Source organism: Syngnathus leptorhynchus, chromosome 16 (genome assembly GCF_054491065.1).
Source record: "Syngnathus leptorhynchus isolate UIUO chromosome 16, UIUO_Slep, whole genome shotgun sequence".
Taxonomy (NCBI): domain Eukaryota; kingdom Metazoa; phylum Chordata; class Actinopteri; order Syngnathiformes; family Syngnathidae; genus Syngnathus; species Syngnathus leptorhynchus.
In genome coordinates, this window is record NC_141210.1 from 8,094,847 (window position 1) to 8,119,748 (window position 24,902).

General features: G+C 44.7%; 1 protein-coding gene across 1 annotated transcript; it reads right to left on the minus strand.

Annotated features, from left to right (window-relative positions):
- Nucleotides 1–380: 380 nt before the first annotated feature.
- pitpnc1a (phosphatidylinositol transfer protein cytoplasmic 1a) lies at nt 381–16,278 on the minus strand. The gene is made up of 9 exons (XM_085934417.1): nt 15,868–16,278; nt 6,060–6,208; nt 5,482–5,570; nt 5,042–5,049; nt 4,007–4,078; nt 2,667–2,762; nt 1,824–1,979; nt 1,563–1,626; nt 381–1,494 (listed from the first exon to the last, which is right to left on the minus strand). Exons 1-9 carry the CDS (start codon nt 15,913–15,915, stop codon nt 1,181–1,183), a joined length of 996 nt encoding a protein of 331 aa, XP_085790543.1. The 5' UTR covers nt 15,916–16,278; the 3' UTR covers nt 381–1,180.
- Nucleotides 16,279–24,902: the final 8,624 nt, after the last annotated feature.

The window sequence follows — 24,902 nt, forward strand, 5'->3', positions numbered from 1 at the left end:
CAACAGTCGGTTAGCGTGACGGCACCGTGTGACATCGCGTCTCATTTTGATTACGATGCCCTTGCGTGTCGGAAAGGCGAACCGCGCTCAGCTGTGCGCGTTTCAGCTGCTGACATTCAATCAGCAGTCCATTAAAATGCAGTGAGCACTCCCGTACACAATCTGCTGGTGACCACAGCTCATGGCCAGATGCTCACGCTGACTCGCTGATGTCATGCGTGACCCCAGACGGCCCCGCCTCTGAAAGGCACGTGCATGGACACAGACGCTACAATATGTACTGTATTTTTTTTATGAATTTTAGGCCAGCAGTTATTTATGTGTGTGTGTTATATTTACAATGTGTTTAAAATGTTAAAGTGTGTGGAAGTAGTACAGTATTTTTTTTAGTTTTTTTAGTTTATTTTATTTATCACAGATTTTGTGAGGTCTGTCTGGCACATATCCCTGGCAATAAAAGTAGTGCTTTGCTGCCATCTTGTGGTACCTGGTTGCTGAGGAGCTACGCTAATGTGAGTTGCAAAGTTTCATTTAGACAAAGGTAGTGCTTGATTCCAAACTAACATGATCAAGTGAGTTGAAGAGTTTTATTTCTACAAAAGTGCGGCGCTTTGCTTGGTGTTGAGAAATTACATTGAGGTGAGAAAAGTAGTGCTTTGCCGCCATGTGGAAACAACTTTGTGCAGAGGAACCTGGCTATAGTTATTTGAAAGGTTCTATCGAGGTTTTAAGGAAGTGTTGCACATTTCTGCTCAGTCCCGACTTCTTTGTGAATAGCGAGTCGTTCTTGGTATTTACAACTACTTTTTAACCCTCCAAAGTCAAGCGACACAGACGACGCCACTTCATCAGCAAAACAAATGTCCACCATAGTATGTGAATCATGTGATTCCATTACAACATACGTGAGCATCCACACCCCGAGCTTGTCTCTGTGAGCCTTTTTATCTGTAATCAATTTTGTGTGTGTGTGTGTGTGTGTGTGTAAGGAATGTATGCTACACTTAACAGGGCCAAGTGTGCCGAGGGGTGCTTTCTAGCTTGTGTGCCTCCGTCTCGGGAACCTCCGGGTTGTGCCGTCAGGTTCTGCGGCGGGTACGGGAGCTAAGATCGCCGTCACGCCGAAACATGCCTTCAGCCCGCCGAGGGGCTCTGGCGGGGTGCGCCGGGTGGCCGCTCTTCATTCGGGCTGCGGGCCTGAGTTCCAAGAGAAGAAGCTGGGAAGTTTGAAGAGGGAATCGCGCCGGCTGTGCGGGTCGGGCAGGGTCAGGGTCTCCGGGGCGGACTTCTTGCGGGGGCGGTCCTTGGGCACGGCGAGAAACTCAGGTGCCTCGGTGGACAGAGGCGTGGATGGGGCGCTGTTGGGCCCGCCACGGGCACTGGACGGCAGCGGCGTCTCGCTGATGGCGATGGCCGGCGGGAAGGTGCCCAGCTTCAGATTGGTGGCTTCCTGCGTGGCGCGCTCGTACTCACGCACCTCCTCCATGCTCATGTCTGGCGGCGGGGACAAGTCACAATTGGGCACGTTATGTCATTTCTCGAGTGAAAGCTTTGCCACTCACCGATCCACTCGTCCACCCAGGCAAAGGCCTGCTTATGTCCCAACAGCAGAACGTCTCGTATAACCTGAGCACAAACATGACAGTCAAGCGGCCCTTCAGGGACGGCAGGAAGGACTCTACTTTGACTCATTACACTTTCAAAGTACTTGACGTCCAAAACGTTTCGAAAGGTACGATGATTCATGAGTCCAATGTCTGGAAGCTTTTGTGGGTAGTGTAATTTTTTTTCTTGATTATAATTGAAAATGTTGTCAGGCCGACCTTGTGTACAAATTGCTCCACGCGCGTCTGCAGGCCCCAGACTTCAAATTTGACGCTGACCAGCTTGTAGGAGCACATGATGGGCTCCTGCGTGTCCATCCAGCCATTTTGCAGGAGGCCACGCTCCGTCTTCTTGGACTTGAAATAGCGCAAATCCTACATGAGACGCGGACAAAAAAAGCACACATTCATTCGTCTTTAAATAGTAATGTTCTCTAACATGCCACAAGATGGCGCTAAAGCCCCGGTTCGTATTACAGTATGTCTGGAAAGCAGGACCACCTGCGCGTGTAAAAGGCCAACATGCTCGACGGGCGGGCCCTCATTACAAAGTTGACGTGCAGTAATGAGCGTTCCCTCTGGACTCATTATATTGTTGCGCTCATTTGTCTCGGGCTCTGCCCGTCCCCACGGGGAGCGCCAGCTGTGGCATGTGGCACCTGCCAGGCTAGCCGCGGATGCTAAGTGCCGCTTTACTGAAGGCCAAGTGGTATTGGCTACGTTGGTTAAAGCTGCCCTGTCCTCTGAAAAACACACGGCAGTTTGGAGTTCGCCAATCTTGAGAAGTCTGATAGTTGCTTAACCACTCTCAGGGGTTGTAAGGATAAATGCAAGAGCACAGAGTCGAATAATGACTAAACTCAAGAAAAAAGTTGTGCTTTGGCGTCATCTTGTGGCGTTGGGTGCTTCGGAACGCGCAAAAACAGTAAATTAGGCAACTTTTCCCCATATTTTTTTACTTAAATTACCTCATTTCCCAGAAACCTCACGATTCGCTTTAAAAAAATTTTTTTTTTTAAATTTTGGACAGAACGTCAAGGTGACAAAAGGTAGCATAATCACCTCTGAATCTTTGTAGTGGCGTTCCGGAACCTCATCATAGGCGATGTCCACAAAACACACCTCCGTTTCCTCATCCCGTGGCTCGCTGCAAAATATCTGCATAGGAAGGCACAACTCAAACAAGTTCTTAATTGATCATGACGTAGACAATCAGACGGCAAAGAAAGAAGGCGGGACCGTGGAATCCTCAATCGCAAAGGTGACCTTTTGAGTTTCTCGGGAGCTGTTATTGAATCCCGGTCAATAATGCGAGTGAAAAAACAAGAATTGGAAGGTTCTCGACTTGTCTAAGTTCTTGTTTGAGCGTGCACGGCTGCATTCTGCACAACTGCACCCACGTGGCGCCAGCCAGGTTGACAGCCTCGGCCTGTAGGCCGAGTAAATTGTTTGCCTCTCTTATGTTTTAATTGAACGTACATTACAAACTAATGCAAAGAAGCCATGCTAGCAACGTAGTAGACAAATGAAGCAGCCAATATTGTGCGGTAAGTAAGAAAATATTATTTTTTTTCTCACTTCTGACAGAGAGGTTTCACACAGTGCTTATTAAATTACATTGTCACGTGAAACCGTTTGAATTCAGACTGGCAAACTTGAGAATTGGGCTGAGGTGGTCAAATTAGAACGCTCGCTCACTCAAGTGAACTGTCGACTGGTTGGTGAGACTGCAATGCCCAGTCTTGCCCACTGGGTGATGCTGTGGCCTTTTTTACAACTTGGGTTCAGCATTGCATAATAATGTCTCTTTAAAATAACACCTGACACAACAAAAGCATCTACTTCGTATTCGAGTGAAAAGTGACTTAAGTACTCACGTACTCAGTACTTAAGTTTAAGTACAGATACTTGCTAGACTCCAGAACACGTAAAAATATTGTACTTAAAAAAATGTACTGCGAATGAAGTATTTGCACTTAGTTACTTAGCAAGACTATGAACCCGAAATATTGATTTATTTATTTTTGCCGGGTGCGTAAATGATTAAAACACAATGGTGTACTCGTCAAATCCCGACAGAAATGAAAGAGCTGCCACTCATCTTTTTCACTTTTCCAATCCCCATTTATGATTAAATTAGTGTTCCCGTCCTGCCGTTCACATCATGGCCCATTTCACGTTCACCTTCAGACACTCCACCAGCTCAAGTTGGCACTCCAATTTCAAGCTGCTCTCCCCCGCTTGTTCTGCCATCACTGCCTGCTCTCGCTAATGTACTGCACCGAATAAAGTCCTCGCTAAGCTGCTTTTAGGGAATAAGATAGCAGCCAATATGAGGAGAAAAAGCACAATGGTGGAACAATGAGCAAGATCTCGCAAGCGTTGCGCAGCTTTCTACTCACATTATCGTTGCTCCCCTTGTTGTCCTCGTATTTGCTCTCTATGTGGATGGAGAATTTGGGCAGGAAGGAGCACTAGCCACACACACACAAACAATTAAAATTTGAACATCACCAAGTCACACCTAAAAAAATAAGTAGCTCTCCAAGTAAAACCATCACGATCTACATTCAAATGCAGAAGGTATAGTCTGCCTAAGTGCTCATCAAAATCGTGACAAAGAGCAAATTTGCATGTATTTCTCCGTTTCTTGCTGAAAAGATTTTTCATAAACCAGTCCAATGGAAAACAAATAATTGCAGGACAACTTGTATTTGATGAAACAGACTCAATTATTCTTCGCTTCAACCCATGCCACTCAAGCTTTAATGAGCACCCCCAAAACACTTGACTAATCTATCAGGAATCCTCGGCGGACCCGGCAGACCTCTGCCAACACCAACTTTAATTACAAAATTTAGTTTCTTTCTTTTTTTTTTTTCCATTAAGTCTCTGCAGCAAAATGTAAACAGCGAGCATATGTCTCCACTTCCGCCGTTGACGAGTCTCCTGAATATCATTCCCATGGAATTTAGTGTAAACCAATCAGTGAAAAGCTCAACTTGTGATTTTTTTTTTCTCCATATTGATGTGTTTGGGCCGCCTTCAGTGGGCCATCTGAAGTCCTTAGCGCTTCATCTCAGCTCCAATCAATTAACAAGTTCGCTGAGAGGGGCTGTCGGCTGGAATGTCTTGACTGTGAAATGCACTTCATTGGTGATGAGTGCAGATTTGGGCCCCCGAAAACATGAAAAATGAATTTATTTTTGCTCCCAAGGTTTTTGCACTTGGTGTTGAGTTGGCTCTTCAGTCATCTTTAATTCAGGTGCATTGAAAAATGCGACGTCTGCACGTCATGTGCCGCCATCGGAATCTGGAATATGTATTTATACTTGTTGACTTGCCACCACTGTGGCTGTTTGATGTCATGAACTAGAACCGTAATTAAAAGCAACACGGACATTTCCATGTGTGCAGTTATGTGTGAAAGTACTCACTGTGTACTCTGATCAAATTCCCAGCAGTGGTCGTCGGTGGAATGGACAGAATGTACGAAGGGGGTGAGGGTCAGGCAGGAAAAAGAGAACAATGGAGTAAATAAAATCAGCGTGAATGATAGAAAAAAACAGCATTTGGTCAAAATTTATTAAAAAAAACACGCAGATTTGGTGTGCGGAGCGCACGTAAGCAATTTTATGGCAGCCGCACGCGAGGCCACGCGCATCCGCGTGTGGCTAATCAAAGTTCACCTTTTACGGTGTGCCAAGTCAACTGTATTTTTGCAGGCTGACATTTCAATCCTTGAAGCATACAAGACTACTTTGATAGGATTTGGGCTTGGACTGATTGCACCTTTATTTCATACTATACAGGGCCGAAAAACCCACGAGTGGAATTTTTTTTCTTTTTGTTTTGATGGCAAGTCGCTGGAGCATACCGGTGACGGTGTACGGGTAGTAGTTCCAAGCCTTCTCTGTCACATAGAAAATCTTGGGCACCACCGCTCGGGCCCAACTCGGCAGCTTGCTGCAAGACACAAAACGTCAATGGGGTAGCAAACATTTCAGCAGGTGTCCATTTTATTTTTCTGTTGGAACAAAATGAATCTTGGCTGCACTGCTTCTAGTATGGCCACGTGGCTGTTGGATGTTTTTGGGCCTCCATGTGTTGCCATGCCAACTGACGGTCCTGAGCCGTCAGAATCCTTTTTGCTGGCCCAACAACTTTCACAACATTAGCAAAAGGACGTTTTTTCTTTGACCAATCGGCTTTCAAATTTGCCTTCACAGAGCCAAAGTGCCTTCCCTCGATGACGTACGGACTTTACTGTGATTGGTTGGCTGTTCAACGAGGAAATGATCACAGCGTGTTGTTCATGGGTTAACAATACACGTAGCACTTAAAAGTCACGAGGATACCACAAGTGGAAGCGAGTATGAAGGTAAGTGTGCGATTGTGCGGTTGTCGGCAAATACATACAACAAACAAAATCAATGGGAGAAGGAGGTGCCTCACTTGTTGAGGTAGATGCGTTTCTCGGTGAACTGGCCCGAGCCATGCTCGGGGTCCTCAAAGGGCTCATTCTGCACCACCTCCACGCCCTCGCCGCGTTCGCTCTGTTCGTGGCTATGCTTGCTGATCATGTACAGCTGCCCGATGCGGTACTGAAAGACAAGATAATCACAATTACTCGATGAAGGTCTTCCTCCTGATACGAGTGAATTACCTCTGATTACAACTCAAATGAAGCAGTTCCAGCCGAAAGCAAAAAGTTCTTGTCTAATACAATGTTAGCTTAGCAGTCGGGCTTAAACTGGAGTTGGGTGGGCTGGCTAGTTCCGCGTGAGCATCTGGATGTGAGCTGTGGCCTACAGCTGTGCCGTGAGAGGGTTCTCATTTTTGTGTTTGACTTTTTGTCCTGTTCTTTCAACTCGTGAAAGTGGATTAGCAACTGTGCCACCCAAAAAGTTGGATGTCAAAATATGGCAGTAATTTTAGAGCAGTCGTGAAGCGACGGTGGCGGAACCATTTGAACCTGCTGCCACCGGGAAGAACGCAGCGGAGCAAAGCAAAGCCGTACAGATTAGCAGCTGTCTACAGCGTGAAGACAAAGTGGCCAATCCCGAATTAGGACCAGACGACTCAATTGTAAGCTCGATTTGGACGAGCCTTCTCGCCTTTCATTCATCACTCAACCGACCCACTTGGCCCCGTGACAGATTCGTACGAGAACTCTCGGCAGGTCGGAACGCCGAGGCAGGCAACAACTGTTTTCCTTACATTTAGCACGAGTGTTGCGGCGAGATGGAGAATTTGGATTTGTTGTACGCCTATTTCCAGGTCTGAGAAATGGATACGGCGCTCGCGTTGATTTGTGACACTCAGCGGGAATGGGCGGGGGGCTCATATGCAGGCACATTTCAAGCGCCAACGGAGGAATTGCTTTGTTAAGCTCATGGAAAAAAGACTTGCAGTAAAGTCCGGGCGGGAACCCCCCGCGAGGAGGCCGGCTGGGAAGTTAGCTTGTGACCGCACAACGACAACAAGCCGGGAACGTGTGATTGCGTGGTGGAAAATCAATCCGGCCAAGGAGCCCTGGGGCGCAAGTTTATATGTCACAATGCCGTCGAAATTTTCCGTCTGACTGTCAGGTGAGGAAAGGGAAGCAGGAATTTGGAAGGGGCTTCGTTTCTCACAGAGCAGCTGTTGGCGTGCTGCGTCGTTTTTCGCCGGGGATGACATAGAAGGCGTGTTTGCTGTCCCTCTAGTTCACGTTAGCATTAGCATAGCCGCAATGGCAAGACAAGCAGTGGAAAGTGCCCATGTAGGTGACAACATGAAGAAACATTTTCAGATCGTTTTCCCTTTGGTTTAACTTGTTGTACAGAATTAACGTGCACATTTGTTATCTAGGCTCCTTCCTCTCTTTGCATAATTGGATGAAGAAGTGGCTGTGTTTGGAGCACACTCAACATGTTATCATCACTCTCACCTTCTCTGGGAAGACACAAGAGGTCCTTGGCAGGATTTCAATATGACGCAAACGAGTCAAGATGTTGCTCTGGCACACTAAAGCAAAATACACTCGCGTCACTTTGGCTTTCTTGTCGTAAGAGGTACTTCTCTTTGTACATAATGCTTGATGTATGTAAATGGGGCGTTTGCGCCGTTGTGAGAGGAAATGCAGCCGAGTTTTTAGTGTCACAGCACCAAGCGGACAGTTACGCTTGGTTGACTTTTTGTCGCGCGTGCGCCATGATCGATAGGCCTCACCTCGCAGAAACGGCGAGCGAAAATGCAGATGAGGTCCGTAAACAACCCTAGTGACAATGTGATAATTAAAATGATTGGCCTGTGTGATGGTCGCTATGGTAACGGTCACTCCGCGGGAAGCCATGTATTTTTCAATTCAAACGCAAGGCGAGCCGTCGTGGGAACATCAAACGGATCAGCTGGCGTGTTGCGGCGCCGCTGCCGTGGCAAAACACACTCAAAGACGACGGCAAGACAAAGACGCCTATTTATGGGATCAAAGCCTCGTCTTTTCTGCCGCTGAGGCGGGCTGAGGAGATGGGGACGACGTGCTGGTCATTGTGCCGCGGCCAAGGAGTGCGTTAGTGTCAGCGCCCACACACTTTCTGTACAAAGGCAGTCGTGGGCACTGTGCTAAAATGGAATTAAAATTCAGCGTAATTGCTGGTTTGAGCGCGTCGTATTCTTTGAGAAGTGAAAGATGCATGACGTTATGTGCAAATTGTAGAGGTGGTCGTACAAAATACTTGGTTATTCCCCTTTGGGACATTTTCCAGGTAGGCGAGTTTAATCGTTTGTAACTTCGTGAGATATCAAATGGCTGCTCTTGAATTACCGTTTGACTCGGCACCAAAAAAAACCAAAAAAAAACAGAGCAGCGCATGTTCCTTTTTTGTGTGTAACGAAAGCATCTACCATCATAAAGAACTGCAAACATGAAAACAGTGCATGCTTAAATAACGTTCCCAATCAGCCATCATGCAGAGGTGAGTCGGTTCAGTCTGTAATAAACGACATTGTACTCCAGGCGGCTTGAGAGATTCGAGGTTCCAACAGAGCGCCGCTGCCATAAATAAACGTGTAAACAGGAGGATGCATCCCAAAAAAAATAAAAAATCTATTTGGATGCTGAGCTGGGCTCATAAGAGGAAGCAAGTCAAGTGTGCAACCTTGCGAGTGACATGAAAGATATTCATTGAGGAAAATCTTTGGAGAGAAGCTTTGAAATATAACAGCAAGAGCGTTAAGAGAGCACAGTCAGGGTTAGGGTTAGGCAAATTGGTCAACCAGTTTGTTGTTGTTGTTGTTGCGCAGTCCCAAACACATGAAAGTGGACTTGTGACCTTTCGGTTTGTTAATGACAAAAATGAAATAGTTTTCCATGTGGTTCCCTCCCTGAGGGAAACAAAACTTGCTTGGCAGGCCAGGCCAAGTAAAGCACCACATTAGCCTGCTAGCATCAAACACAACAAGAACATGCCCTTGGCTATTTGGGGACCATCCTAAGACTTGGTGAGGCAGCTTCATCCCACGTCACTCCGAAGCGCGGGACCTTCTCTCCCCAAGGAGCATCCGTGTGTCTCCTTTGCTGGATCAGCACAAGCCCAAATGTCGTCGCTGTCGAGAGCCAGCACACGGCTGACTGAGTTTGTGCCATTCAGCAAAAAGCAGAAGCTCCCTGCAATAGTTTGATCCTATCGGATCAAAGCCTCGATAGAAGCATGAAGCCCCTTAATTGGGCCGCATGCGCATTGGAGAGGGAGGGGGACGTCGGGAGGGGGCGGCAGTGCTCTGGCAGCAAGAAGAGAAGCTGCCTTTTCTCTTTTTCGTTCAAGCACTCGATTAGAAGCTCAATCCAAGAGGAAAAAAGCTGTAAAAACATACGCAAGGCCGTTTTGGGCATGCGCAAACAGGAAGCGCCGACTCGTGGACGACCACTTGAATTAAAACGTTGCTCAAAAGCATCTCAATAAAGTCATGCTGGTGGCAAAGCAGATGATGATTTTCAGAGAAGAAGAGAGATTCACACCTTGTATTCACAATCATGTATTTATCCTCTGCCAAGAATGACTCATATAAGTGCCGTATTGATGAGCGGAGAGGAGTTGAGATGTCTCAAAGGTATCCAGTTGATTTTTTTGATTTCTATTTATTAAGGTTGCTTTTATGTTTTTATGGGGTACAATACATGTAGTCTTATTTTTTTCGACCCACAAGGCACCGCTGTACATAGATCTTTGTACTACTCTTCTTCCTTCCTCTCGTGTTTTCACCCTGCATCTCTGCAGTGGCTGAGGTCACTCAGCCGCCCATTGCGTAACGTCAAGATCACTCACTACGGATCCTCACATCCCTTTTTTTTTTTTTAATTCCCCGCCTTGCGGCACACTGGGTGGCCCCGCTCGAAAGGCGGAAGGGAAGGGGGTTGAGGTTGAGAAGATCAGAAGGACTGTGAGAAGCGTAGCAAAAGGTAAAGCGCTGCGGAGGGAACAAGCAGATTGGGGAGCTATTACATAAGGCGATTTGACTTTCTTCATCTCTTCCAGTGTGGCAAAAGACACGTCTTCAGTCTTCCTTACCTGCCTTGGCTCATTTCTTTCCGAATGGTGGAGGGGTAGAATTGCACAATTCAACAATTCATCAAAATGTGAAGAATGATTTCCCGTGTCCTTGCTCAATCTGTTTTTTTCTGTTCTCTTCCAGTAACACACTGAAACAGATAGCACATACTGACAAAGACGTGTCGGCTGATTTTTTACATTTGCGGCGACTCTAAGCGAGGGTGAGACTGCACATTTCTGCTGTGTGTCTCATTTCTCATTTTCACTTCCTGCGGTCACCAAGCAGGTTACTCCGTCTGTCTTCGTGTGGCTCATTGAGCGTCTTTGATAAACAAGACTCGCAGCCGGTTACATAAGCCTCGGTCCCACTCGAGGCTGTTTTGCTTAAAGTTGAATTTCAACCCGCTTGCTCGAGGGAGTCCGTCTCATTGAATATGCATTTGGAGCGCACGGCCAACATCTCACGTCTTCTGCTCGGACGAAAAGCGATGAGGAGGCATAGCCGAAAGATGCAGAAGAACAGAGGGGAGGAGACGCGAGCGTGCTAGCTAGCTTTCATATCAGTCGGAGGCATGCGAGAACTCGTAAAAGCCACACAAATGGTATTACACAACATTTTATAGCTCACTCTGGCGCTGGCCGCGGAAACAAATTTCACACGTACACAAGTCCAGCAGTGCCATTGACAAGATTTGACGAATTGAAATGAAGACGACGTGAATCCATCTGGGCCTTTGAACAGACTTAGTCTGTCAAGCGGTCAAAGTGTTTGCATTTTACTTTCAGAGACGCATGAAAAATTGATGCAAGCACCCGCTCGAGCCGATGTCGAGTGTGACGTGTCGGACAGCGATTGGAAGAGCTGAAGGCAACTTGGTAGATTTTCTCACACATTATTATTATTATATCGCAAATACAATTTCAATCACTTAAGGTGACGCATTAATTTGTGAGTAGTAAAAGTCAACTAGTCAAGTAGTCTGTCTCAATAACCAGAGCGCAAAACTTTTGTTCATTGTGAATCCAATCCAAGTTGTCGTTCAGTCTCACTAATTAGCTATTGTGATTATTCTCAGATGATGAAAATAGACCTGACGCACATTTACAAGTACAGCAATGTTGTCACAAACATTACCCAAGTCAAGGTTACGTACGTCCAACCATTCACATATTGCTCTTCTTTTAAATTTTCATTTGAATGTGTAAGGCAGACTAACTAACAGGAGCGACACTCACGCGAGGGTCATTGACCTTCCGTTTTGCATACAAGGTACACTCAAGAACACTTCATCTTCAAGGAGGTCCCTTCATCAGTTGTGGGATGTTGCCATAGCAACCTGGACACTGCAGTAGACAGGGAAACGTACTGTACATCCATTCTGCGGCCACGCCGCTAACATTCATTGTAATCATTTCGTCCGTAGCACGCCGAGGGCTCTAGAAGATTTTATTTTTAATTTAACGCCTGGGCCCAAAATAGTCCGTCCTCGCTGGTACGTCATCGGCACATTGAAGGTGCTTCATTACAATTTCAATGGCACTATCACAGGCGCACGCGCCGCCGTCGCTTAACAAGTCAAATCTCGTGCTTTGATTTTCTAAAGGGAACATTTAGATGGGTGCTTTAATCCGCAACAAATTCAAGGCATCGCCAGGATAGCATCAGAGTCAAATATTTTAAATACTTTTCCACAGCAGGAAGATTTTAATCAATAATTAGACAAAACTTTGGGAGCACATCCAAAATGACTTGTTTGTAATTCATAATTTAAAGCGGACGAGTATTGTTCATGTTTCGTGCATGAAACTATTTGCTTGACTTTCTTTTTAATGTTGCCAGCCATTTGATATCGTTGTTGATTTTGTATTTACATCGGCGGCACAAAAGCCGATTAGTGCAGTTGCGGGCGACCGGGAACAAAAATAAGACTCATCCAAAGAGATGAGACGTGATGACGGCCACTTGGGAACACGTTTATGAGCGTGTTGACTTGAGCCTCGTCAGAGCGCACAATGCGTCCTGATACATTGTGCCGGGCGCTCGCTGCGACGCGGCCAGCTGCTCCCCTCCCACGCCCCCCACCAGCTGTCCCGTAAGTCTGGCCGCCCCGCTTCTATTCTCAGCGGCGTCTTGTTTAGGCGGCGCAAAGTGCGGCTTGACGTGACGATGGATCACTGAGAGTTTCCTGTCGCATGTTGTCGCTTTGACTTCCTGTTGCTGACTGCCGCGCCACCTGCGTCTCCTCCGTCGTGTCTTGTGATGTCAAAGCCACCCGAGCGAGATTTGAGTCAGCCGGGTCGGTTGAAAAAAAAAAATTCATTGTTATTAACAGCAACCGTGCCAGGCAGGCTGTCAGCAAAATTGTGCAGTCTTTTTGGGCTATTAAAGTTTTGCTTAACGGTTAACTGCTAGCCATCCTCTGCTAAATCTGGTGACAGGGTTAACCCTACACGAAGTAATGCGTCAAATTGCTTGTTTCCTCAGGCGTGGGTGTGCTCTGCACATGTGATGAGATGATGGAGGTGAGCTTTAGCGAATCATGACATGCTGTTGCACACCCTCCAATGGAACCTCATCTTTATTCCTTGCTTTTGCGCTCCTCGTACAGAAAAGATGGGAAACGAGCAAGATAACTGAACACTGCAACATTGATAGCAAATGTTACACAAAGCCTTGTCAAGGGAAATGCAGTTTGTGGGCGGGGGCAGATGGCAGATTTCATGTGAATCCTGAGATCTTTGAGATCACAGGAGGTATGATTTATTCCAGCTCCGTGTGTGCGTGCATGTCGTGTGCGTGCACAGCATTGTCTTCACGGCTGCATGGGCACAAATTCAGAGAGAATTGCCCCCCCCCCCCTTTCCAGCATGCCTGCACAACTAAGGTGAAAATATCTGCTGTGAATGTTGCAACATCGCAAAGCTGATAAAAAAACAGGGAGAGCAATAACAAGCAGTGGCAACCTTTGAGGCCTGAAGGCTCAGGACGGTCGCCTTCATTTGTGATTAGAAGCCCCGTGGACTTATTGATTCATGATTTTAATTCAAGAGAGACAAACATTGCGCTTGGACAGATTGTCACAACTCAATTTATGTTTATTAAAGCCATTCTTTCAAGTAAATGGCGGCAGGGAATGTTCATTTCCTTCAGACTGCCATTCTCATTTCTTCTGTGACTTGCTGTCAAAAAACCGAGCTTATTCTGCAAGGCCGGTGTGCTGAGGATTCAAGTGGCTGTTGGAGCATCCTTGTTAAAACATTTTGCATGTGTCACAGTGACCGGGCCACTTTTGATTCAGTCACCTGAGCAGAAATGTGCCGGCTTTAACTTTAGTCAACTTCGTGTTATTAATAGAAGTCGCTTTGACCCTTTGTGTTGCTGTTGTAGCGCCGAAGAGCACTCGCACTCTGTGGCTAAGAAGCGGTAGCTTGAGATAAACTAAAGCCATTCATCTGCAAACTTCCTTTTTGCTCCCGTCGTGCTTCTAATAACAAAGAATGATGCTGACCTCAGCATCTTTTGCTCTTAACTCACAGCTCCTTTCCTCGCCTGGTAGCTTACCATGCCAGTGGTGGAAAACTCAAATGCTCTTTGAGGAGCGTCTGTTTGGAAATGCTCTTCTACCAAAACGCAGGCAAATTCTGCTGACTAAGTCAGCCAGCATCGTACACGTGTCGACTCCCCAATGCCTCATCCTCTGACATCTGGCCTATCAACATTGAAACCATCTGGTGTGTGTGTGCGCATGTGTGTGTGTGTGTGTGTGTGTGTGTGTGTGTGTGTGTGCGAGAGAGAGCCAAGTCATGAGCTACTTGACCTGTGAGAACAATAAGGGAGCAGAAGTCACATTAGTCAGGCTGTTGAGCCAAAAGACAGCGGGAGACGGTAACGCAACCTTTTGGGTCGCGGCCCAGACACGGAGCATTTACATTTGTGCACACGCGAGTGAAAAACAAAACTGACCTAACACAACAAGATAATGTCACCTGCTGTTGCACAATATTGCAAAATGAATATTATCATCGCAGCCACAAAAATAAACAGCAAATACAATTTAAAGTCAGAAAAAAAAACGTTCAAATTAGCAGCCAGTGCCAAGGCATATTAATGGTCTTTGTACCATTTTATTTTTACTATAAACTGCAATTTGAACAGGGCGTGTGTAGACTTTTTATATCCACTGTACATTTCCAAGCCAAATGCTAGCATTTGTTCCAAGAAATTATATTAATTTATTCTCAACGTATTTTCTTCATTTAGTAGCATTTCTCTGTTACATTTCTTCCAATATGTGAATTCTATTTTTTTTCCCATCCAATCATATTTCACTCTCTGTGTTGCCATCAAAACTGTAAATGAAAAACTGTCTTCTTTAATCTTGGCTGCCTTCAGCTGCTCCGAGCACAGCTGTTATCTATCTGGCCGTTCTCGCTTCAAGTCGAGCTGTGATAAAGTAGCACGCCGTTAATTACAAATCTACAGCCGGACTCTGAGAAACCACTTAAAGCTTTAAAATGTCGCCTTCAAGTAAGATTAGGATCAATAGACTTCAGGGAGAGGGCAGGAAGTATGGATGAGTTCAATTTCAAACTGCAGCCAATGTAAAGACAATCAAGCAAAGTAAACAGCCTTGCTAACGGCGCACTTTCAAGCTATCCGGCGAGCCACTATGGCAACGTGCTTATTTATAGACGCAATGATTCCATAAGGTGGAAGGTTAGCTCGCACCATAAACTGTTCAAACCTTTGGCCAGCGCTGCGCTCGTCAAGCCTTTTGGGCTGGTGGCCCGATGAGCCAAGTTGGGCCAGTTCTGCCACAACTGGCACTGGACCACATTTTAAACAATACTTGGGGAAATTCACAATGATAAATCGTGGCACATCATATTTGTTTAAGAAATTTCTACTGGTGATCTGGTCACATGGCGGCCCTGTTAATGTCGGAACCTGGTAGAGGAAACTAAGCTGACTTTTAGGTGACAGTGAAATTTGTCATCATTGTCGTGATTGTTAGGGAATAGGGAACAACTGATTGATTCCCAAAGCTGCCGTCGTTCTCCCATTCCTAACCACAACATTAAAGATTTTTAGATTGTGCAGTAAAAAAAGAAGGCTTTAGATCCGAAGTAAAACAAGTGTAACCCAACTGAGGAAAAGTCATGCAAGCACGGTGCAGTCAGCCCAGATGACAAGATGCATTTCAAGCTAATATCAAACCAAATGATTTCAACACTGCTAAACAAACAAATAATAATAATACAATTGTGTATTTCAAACGGATATGCCATGGAAATGCCCCCATTTGCTTAATGCTAACACATAATAGAAAAAGCCAGCATCGACAGTTGCGGTGTTCTCAACCTTTAGGTGATGCATATTTGAGCTAAAATAGGATTCATATATTCTTTATCCTATGGGATACTTTATAATACTGCCCCCTAATGGCCAAGACTTGCAACATCACAAGAAGCAGCACGATGAAATGAAGCAGTAAATCACTATACACAAACTGTTTAATTCTTCATATCGGAGTTTAATTGTGTCATTACAATACGTTTCTATGAAGTGAATAAAATCAGCCTTTATAGTGCTGTTTTTCTCATGGAAAAAAAAAGCATGTTTTGTTATTTGGTAATGCTGGATAGGATTAGTATTGACATTTATATAAATAGAATGAAAAAAGTCAAGGTGACTCGTTTGTGGCTAATTCCAAATAAATGTGCCTTACCTCCTCTACGGTGAGGGGCATGCAGATGCGGTACTCCTTCATCAACATAGTCTTGACCCCCCCCCACCCCCTCCCCAAAATGCTCTTTCTCTCGTTTAAAAGCACACTTGCGTGACACGCGTGGAGGTTCCAACTAGTCTTTGTGTTCAAATCATTAATCGAGAGACATGACAGCCTTTTGCTTGCCCTCCTCCAAAGATGCTGCAAAGTTCACAGATGCCACCTTGATTATTTAATCACTTTTGTGGTTCTCTCGCTTGGGATCCGCCGGAGTGGAAATGGCAAGTTTCAAAGTGAGGCCAGTGAGCAGAGAAGAAGAAGCGAGCAATCGCAGAAGCCAACGGCGACTCGCAAGAACTCCGCTAGTCCGTTGGGTCCGCGCAGCTCCGTGCAGCCAAAGAACACGGCGGTCTGAACTGAAGCGACGCAGTCAAGTGGGACTTAGTGAGGAGGCGGAACAGGAAGTACAGAAGTGGACATTTCCAAATAAAAACATTGTAGCGCTTTTAAACGCGAGCTAAGACATTTTAATTCGTTTTAGAGTAGCGGTTTCCTTTATATGGCAGTTTAAGCCGCACACGTCTAAATTTGTGGCGATTTCTTAGTGGAGGGTGTATGTGACAGTCAATGAGGTTTCATTTTGGAATTGGAGACAGGAAAATTGGATAGTGTTTATTTTTCACCTAACAGTAGTGCAGATAAGGCTTTATGACCTCAGTGATTTAAAAGTCACAAAAGGGATTCTGAATTGAAAACACAACTTAAACAAATTCAATAGATTCTGAGGAGGATTAAACATCACACGCTACCTTAACCTTAATCCTAAAAAAAAAGGACAATAATGTTACATAATTTTGTTTTTTTCGGTACTGTTCTTCAAAACACGCAATGTCAATCATGATTAAATTAATGTACATGACAACAATGATTCTTCTCAACAGCTGTGACATCGTTTGTGTGAAATGTAAGTAAGGGGAGCTGACCTTGGTCCTGAAATGTAGCCATAATTACCTATTTGTTTTACATTCATAAAAAATGAAAGACGTAATGCATTTTCAAATGAATCTCTGGTATGTACTGTGTGCCAACCATTAAAGTAAGAACTCATCTGAAATGACAGAACGCACTAACCTTCAAGGGTTCACATCAATCTAAATATTAATCAAATTCCACATGTTCCTTCGCTCTTACACTGAAGGTCGAAAATCTCATTTGTACTAAATGGAAGGTTGGACGCCAGGGTTATTTTTCCATAATACCTCAACACAACAGGGGGAAATTTAAAACAAACTCAATGTATGTGCAATTACGTACAATTCTGGAAACAACTACTGCATATGCTTATGATTAAATATGATTAAATGTTAATCCTGACATTGCCCTCTAAATGTAAACATCCAAATTCACATTAGCCCTTTTAAAATTTTGTTTGTACTTTTCTTTTACGGTCACAGATGACACTAGAGAACTGTTCTTCAATTGAATGGACACTTTTGAAACATGTGTTCCCTTATTTTTGTTGCACGAGATAAAAAGACATGAGTAGCATCAGATTTAAAATACAAATAAAAAAAACAGACAATAAATTGAAGTGAGACTTAATGGCTGAGTTTGGCGGTGAAGAAAGTAAGCATAGTTGTGTTGTTGAATTGTGTAAATATCATTACCACTATCAGGCTAGTCACAGTATCAATAAAATATAAGAATCAATACGCTTGGTAAAAACAGCCCACCCCCTTGTCAGCCATCCAGGTCATGGTAACCCATCAAGCGTGGATTGATGCAACTGGAAAATGTTGAAAAGTAGCTCAGCCAATCACGCTATCAAGCTGACAATGTGATAAATACGTTTCTGGTGTTTATCAGTCTGAGTGGGTGGATGGATGTTGTGATCTTTCAGTTTTTCTCAAACAAACGACACGTTATGACCGGCTGGCTCTTTTTGCCATCGCCGATCGATCCTTTCCAGCTTTGGACTTTGTGTTCTGCTTTGTTGGCCTTTGGACAGAATTCAAGCTGCAGCTTGTCCACAACGATCCGTTGCTAAGGTTACCCGTGCAGCCAACAGAACGCTTCGGTCGGTCGCCTAATAAATGCGAATCCAAATGATTAAATTTGCACTTTGATTAGAAGAATTCAACCATCCTTATTAGGGGGAGTTTGATTCTCTTCTATACACACTACTGCGTTCTGTACATGCAGTCCACTAAACACATAAGCATGCAGAATGGGTGTGTGTGTGCAAATGACATTTTGGCGATTTGAACACATGAGGGCGCCATGCTCTCAAATGTGCTACTGCTTTGTTTTGTTTTTTTAAATAAAAATATTCGAAATAAGAGTAATAATTGCTAAACTAATTTTCTGTGAATCCTTCTACTCTGGTACCTTGATATCCAAGTTTAATTGTTATTTGATCTTTCCCTATTGAAAATAATGAAAATATGTTTGTAAAATATGTTTATGATATCATTACTTCCCTGGATTCCAAGCAGATTTGTGTTGCTGCCTTCATTGACCTGACTAAAGCCTTTGACTCCATCATCCATTCCATCCTACTGCAGAGGCTCTCTATTATTGGCCTGTCATCATACGCATGAGATTGGTTTGCCAGCTACCTAAATAATCGACTCCAGCAAATTAAATTGGAATCTGACCCTTTTTCACCATCTCCAAAGGGGTTCCTCAAGGCTCTATCCTAGGCCCATTGTTGTTCTCCATTTACATTAATGATGTAGTCAAGTATGTCGGCAGTTCAAAGATCCACCTTTATGCTGATGATACTATCTTATACTCTAAAGGTCCTTCTCTCCATTCTGCAGCATCCTCATTACAATTTAGCTTCATCTCCGTTGAACAATATTTCCATAATCTCCATCTCCTTCTTAACACTAAGAAAACCAAATGCATATTTTTTAACCGGTCTCGTGCTCCCAACAATACCCCTAAAATATTTTGTGCAGTTTGTAAACTGTTACAAATACCTTGGTTTATGGTTGGACTTGTCCCTCTCCTTCACTACCCACATAAAACACCTACAGTCAAAAGTCAAATCTCGTCTTAGCTTCCTCTATCGCAATAAGGCCTCCTTCAACCTGTGCAGCTAGACACACTCTTGTCAAAATGACCATCCTGCCCATTTTTGATTATGGCGACACCATCGATAGGATGGCATCCCACTCTACTCTCAAAAAGCTGTACCCTCTTCACCACTCTGCTGTCCGCTTTGCCACAGGTGCACACTTCTCCACTCACCTCTGTGATTTGTATAAATTAAGGCGGAAGTACATGCCGAAACATGTCAGGTAATATAACCTAAAATTAAAATTGTTTGTGATAAAAGAACCAAAAAACGTGATTGACAAGGGAAACAAAATGAACTTAGTACAACTATACACTATTATTACAGAGTGCATTATGATTAATTCACAGAGACGTGTTGTGGTGTATGGCACGGTAGAGCACTGGTTAGCACGTCCGCCTCACAGTTCAGAGAGTGCGGGTTCCTTGCGTGGAGTTTGCATGTTCTCCTCGCCTGCGTGGGTTTCCTCCGGGCATTCCGGTTTCCCCCCACTTCCCAAAAACATGAATGGTAGGCTGATTGACCCCTCCAAATTACCCGTAGGTTTGAGTGCGAGTCTGCAATTGGCTGGCAACCGGTTCAGGGTGTCCCCTGCCTACTGCCCGAAGACTGCTGGGAAAGGCTGCAGCACACCAGCGACCCCCGTGGGGACAAGCAGTACAGAAAATGGATGGCTGGATTGACTGCCCTCTGGTATCTCACTTGGCCACCAGAGGGCGGTATGAGACGTTAAAACAAATGAAAAAGTATCTCACTCGCCAATTATTGCAAGCAAGTCAGTAAAGTAACGTTGGTCGTTTTTTTTTTACACAGGATAAAACATACAAATGTGCAGTGTTTGTGTTCAAATGCCGCTTTTCTTTTTCTTTTCTTATACTACCGGGACCAACTCGTCTGTCGTTTTTCTTAACGTGTGAGCAGTAGGCTAGCGCATGGCAATCTTGTGTTTGTTTTCAAGACACAAAATTTGTTCTATGTTTAGTTGGACAGCAAACCCCCACAATATTTGCACTCATTAATTTTTATATTTATAATGGGGGGGAGTGTCTGAATCTGTCTGAATTAAAAACAAAATCTAAGTGCTGTATTTAGCGCTTCCGATGACTATGCAGCTGTGTGAGCATGTTGCGTAAAACGCAATTAAGCTAATCACCTCAGCACATTTAATTGATACTTTTGATCATCGCTCTCCCACACACAGCAAATAGAAATGTTGCAAGACTTCCTCACTCAGTTGGCACGGGGCAACATCTCCAATTGCTGATTTCTGCCCCCTGCGATTCGATGATACCTGTCACGGTTTGGCCGGCGCATTCCGATTTGCTGTCACGCGGCCGCGCTCGCGCACACACACACGCACGCAATCAAACAAACAACGCGTTTGTCGGGGTTGGCGGCGGCGAGGAGAAGCGGTTGCTAAGATACCTGCCTTCCTCCTCGCCTCTCCACATCATTAGCTGGCCTTTAGCGTCCGTCAGTTCCCCGCGGCCGCGCGGGAAGCGCCTCTTTTCTCAGCACGTTCCATAGCAGCGGGGAAAAAAAATATTCAGCCACCTTATTGGAAGCATCGCTCGCAAGGGGTGGGGAGGGGATGGGGGGCGACCCACTGGTGGAAGGTAGCTGTGGCCGAGCATCTGAATGATGGCGAGATGTCCAGGCGTGTGAAGTGTGTGTGAAGTGTGTCTGTGTGCGTGTGTGCGCGCGCGTGTGTGGGGAGGCCCATTAAGGCTGTAACAAAAAACGAAAAATCATTTGCATCGAAGAAAAGCGAATCGTTCCACTTTGAAATCTATATTTAAGAAAACTCAGACCCTAAAAACACTTATACGCATCTTACAAAAAAACCTACCACAAAACCTCACACACTCACCCCAAAAAATGTCTCACACCAAAAATCAGCGCCATAAAACTTCTCGCAATATTTCTCACTCATACTATGAAACTTTCACACTCACCAAAAAAACCCACACCGTGATGAAGAAGATGATGAAGCGCTGGCAAAACACGAGGCCACCAACGGGCATCACTAAGCTGACAGCCAGCGCTCCTTCTCACAAGCTCTTTGCAAATTGCGCTTTCCGGCCTAAATCTGCAAGATCAATATTTTATCAACAGCCAGCCAAGAAACTCAAGCAGCAAGCTCTGATGTAAGTTTTGCATCCTTCTCCTTCAGCAAAGTGACGCCTAGCCACCCGCGCCGTTGCCATGGCAATGTGAGCCACCTCTCTGATTTGCTTACACTCTAACATGCAGGAAGTCAAGTTGAACAGATGAGTTCGGAAGCACCTCGTTTGGCCGTCCGGCCAGGTATCGGACCTCGCAAGATTATCTCTTGCATAATGGATTTTATCAGTACAGAGTGATTGTTTATTATTTTCAACTCAGCTTGCATTTCCACTTGCAGATTAAATGACAACCACTCAGCAACACCAGTGTGAGGGTGTGATATTTGTTGCACGGAAGAGAGGGGAATGTGTGTGTGTGTCTCACACAGAGCATCACAGTGGTCATAACACATTTTGGATGCACTTCTCATCTCCCCACGTTCCACGCCCCTCTAAACTGCCGCCTTCTCGTCACTATGGTGACAGCGGTTGCTATACACTTCACGACGAGCAGCATCGAATTTGTGAGCAATTCTTCCAAAAGATGTGAAATTTGCTGCCTTGTGTATTGAAAGCAACCACTTAGGCGTGTGAAGTGTGTGTGTGTGGGGGGGCCCATTAAGGCTGTAACAAAAAATCATTTTCATCAAAGCGAATCGTTCCACTTTGAAATCTATATTTAAGAAAACTCACACCCCAAAAACACTTATACGCGTCTTACAAAAAAAAACTACTCTCAACTTGCACATCACAAAACCTCACACACTCACCCTAAAATATGTCTCACACCAAAAATCAGCGCCATAAAACGTCTCGCAATATTTCTCACTCATATTAAGAAACTTTCACACTCACCAAAAAAAAGCACACGTCCGCAAGTTGAATGCTAATACTAAGGGAAAGGCTATAGATGAGCTAGCAAATAGCAGCGGTAGCACTCCAAGCAGTGTATAATTTAGCACAAACAGTGGAGCAACACATGTAAACAGGCAATATAACAATACTCGTTAAAGGGAAATGTGCTTTCAGCACTTTGCAAATGTTTTTTAAGGTTGTGTTAAACTTATAATCATATCAATATAATATCTAGTATTGGAGTGCTCGTGTGGATTGGTGGTGGGGGTGAGGAATGTGCAGGCAAACTGCATGAACTTGTCTTCTTTGATGTGTTGTGGAACAGGCCCAGGAAGGGAGTACCAGACGAAGGGAGTACGGGACAGTACGGGACGAAGGGAGTACCGGACGATAACACCTCAAGGTCGGTGAGGAACGAGAACAAAGAACAACACCACGTCCAAGTGGTTGGGCTTCGAGAGGAAAAAAACAACCCCTGACCAGAGTGATGACACCTCGACGGGGAGGAGATGGCCATCGACCAATCATCACACAATGTTTTGCATGTTCATATTGTGTATCTTTAAAAGTGGGCAACCCGGAAGAATGTGTCGTCTTTTGGTGGTCACAAAACCGCACGGGTTTTACTGTGAGGGACCCGGGACCCAGGCCTGTATTAGTGCGCTTTGTTAGGAATAAACAATTGGTAAATTTGGTCTGATTGATCTCTTTGACAGAACGAACTTGCAAAATTGTTAGGTGCGCCAGTGTGTGGATTGGGACATAACAACTTGTGTTAAGTGTTGATCGCAATTTGGAGTCAGATCAATAGCTAAAATCCGTATCCTAACATTGTGCACATATATTGTGCATTCGCTGCTAATGGACTGCACTTAGATTTTGCTTTGCCACCCGCACCTTGACAAAAGGGAAATTTCCTTTCTTCTAATATTAGTCGAGAGCTGAGTGCAAATGCAGAGAAAGCCCAGCAGGCTGAAACTGAGCTTTTTTTTTGTTCTGCAGAAGTGAAAAAGTTCCCATTGCTTGTCACCGCTCGCGCTTTTGCAAGTCTGACCTTTCAAGTTGAACGAGAGAAATGGACGAACTTTGCAATGTGATAATTGTGGCGCATTGCAGAAAAAAGGAAGAGCAAGTCATAACACAACAAAAATAAAAATCACGATTCAATAAAAAAAAAATGTGTACATTGACCAATTGTCATCCGGTAGACATCGACGTTCTTCCAAATAACAGCGGCAGGAAATATTGTGTGTGTGTGTGTGTGTGTGTGTGTGTGTGTGTGTGTGTGTGTAACGACGTGCGCCGCTGCCTTTCCGCTTTGCAATTCAAATTACATGCTAATGTAATGTGCCGAGTTGTCATGCAGTGTCGGCAGGTGGGTGGCGGCGGCGATGCTGCGTGTGTGCCGATCGCTTCCGTCTCGGCATTCCGCAGGCAAACTCATTCACCTGCAGCAGCTCGGCTGAGTGATAACTGCCGCTGTCTCGTTTCATCCAGGAAATCTCGTCTGGTTTGGAAAGTTATCATTGGTTCTTTGAAAATGTCAAACATTTAATGGTCTTCCATTCCCAAAGTTTACATGCAAAATATAACGTTTGTAGTAAATGTGTGATGAAGTGGCCTCTCCCAAACTCAATTAATGAAATCCTGGCGGAGAGCGGCTATTCCGCTCACGCCTGTGACTCGGGGACCAAGTAAATTAAAAGAGCAGAATGGAATTGTGATAGAGAGTTAATCAAATTTGTCTCCTCCTGATGAGATGTCTGCCACTATTTGGACTCTGACATTAGTTGTCCACCTTGAAGCCTCCCAAGGGATATGGGCTGCCTGGATCCACGCTTGCTTTGCTTGCCATTCAACAAATTCATTTGTTCATGTTGGAATGTTGTACCGCTTTGCAAACAGTTTTGAATCGTTCAATTTGATACCACAGCGGCAAGTAAATCAATCTTCAAAATGCAGAGCGGAGAAACGTATACCAGAAGTCACCCAGCCAGTGTGACCTTCTCACACCGGCTCTTCTTCTTTGGCTATCGTCGGGTCTCGCTCCTGCGCCGTTACCATGGCGACTGAAAAAGAAAAAGCTCCTTTTCCGTGTTTTGAGATGATGTTTTTAAGTGAAGATTGCGCAAACTTTGTCTGCACTTCCATGATGTTCTTTCCTCCCACGTTTTGCCCGTGAATGAGTCACAAAAGGCCCGCATGGTGGAGACGGCGGCTTTTAGTCAGCTGGCAAGTGAGAAAACATTTCAATGGCGTCATGCTAAAAGTGCAATTAGAATCGGTTTTCCTTTTCTATTTGCTCGTCCAAGTTCAATGCAAAAACACTTTTTGTCTTTTTCAACTCATCTGATCTCATTTGTTCCCGCAAAGAAAGGAAAACAAATTAGAAGCACATAGGTCCCTTTGGCAAAATAATGTTTTTCTGTAATTCATTTCACGCAATCTTTCCGTGCGGTACTCCCCAGGGATCCATTCTTGGCCCTCTCCTGTTCTTCTACATTCCATCGTCCGTTCTTTGCGAGTTATGAAATACGTATATTGTTCGTTTACAAACCTGTAATGGTCCAGCTAAAATTCATTTTCCACAAGAGTGGAGCCACTGAAAACCTCGGCGCCCGTCATTCTAAACATTCATTTCTCTTGTGTCTGTGTGTTTTTTTGCAATGATTTCCTGACCTTTTGAAAACAGTCTCGCATTTGTAATTTACGACATTTGCACTTGTCTAGTTGCCCCTGGCAGCGGCATGAGTCAACCTTTGCGTTTTGCTTTTGAAGCCATTTCAACGAAATGAAATCACTGATTGTCTGACTTAAGGTTTTTCTTATGTTAACTTTTGATGTTGATCCTCAATTTATTTTGTGAGTAGTATTTGTCTGGATTTTCTGCCGTCCTAAAACTTTGCAGATTGCACTTGCTTTTTCAGTTGAGGCTTTCAATATCTAACCACTTTTATATCTGCCTCTTGTGGAAAGTGAATCCATACTTGACA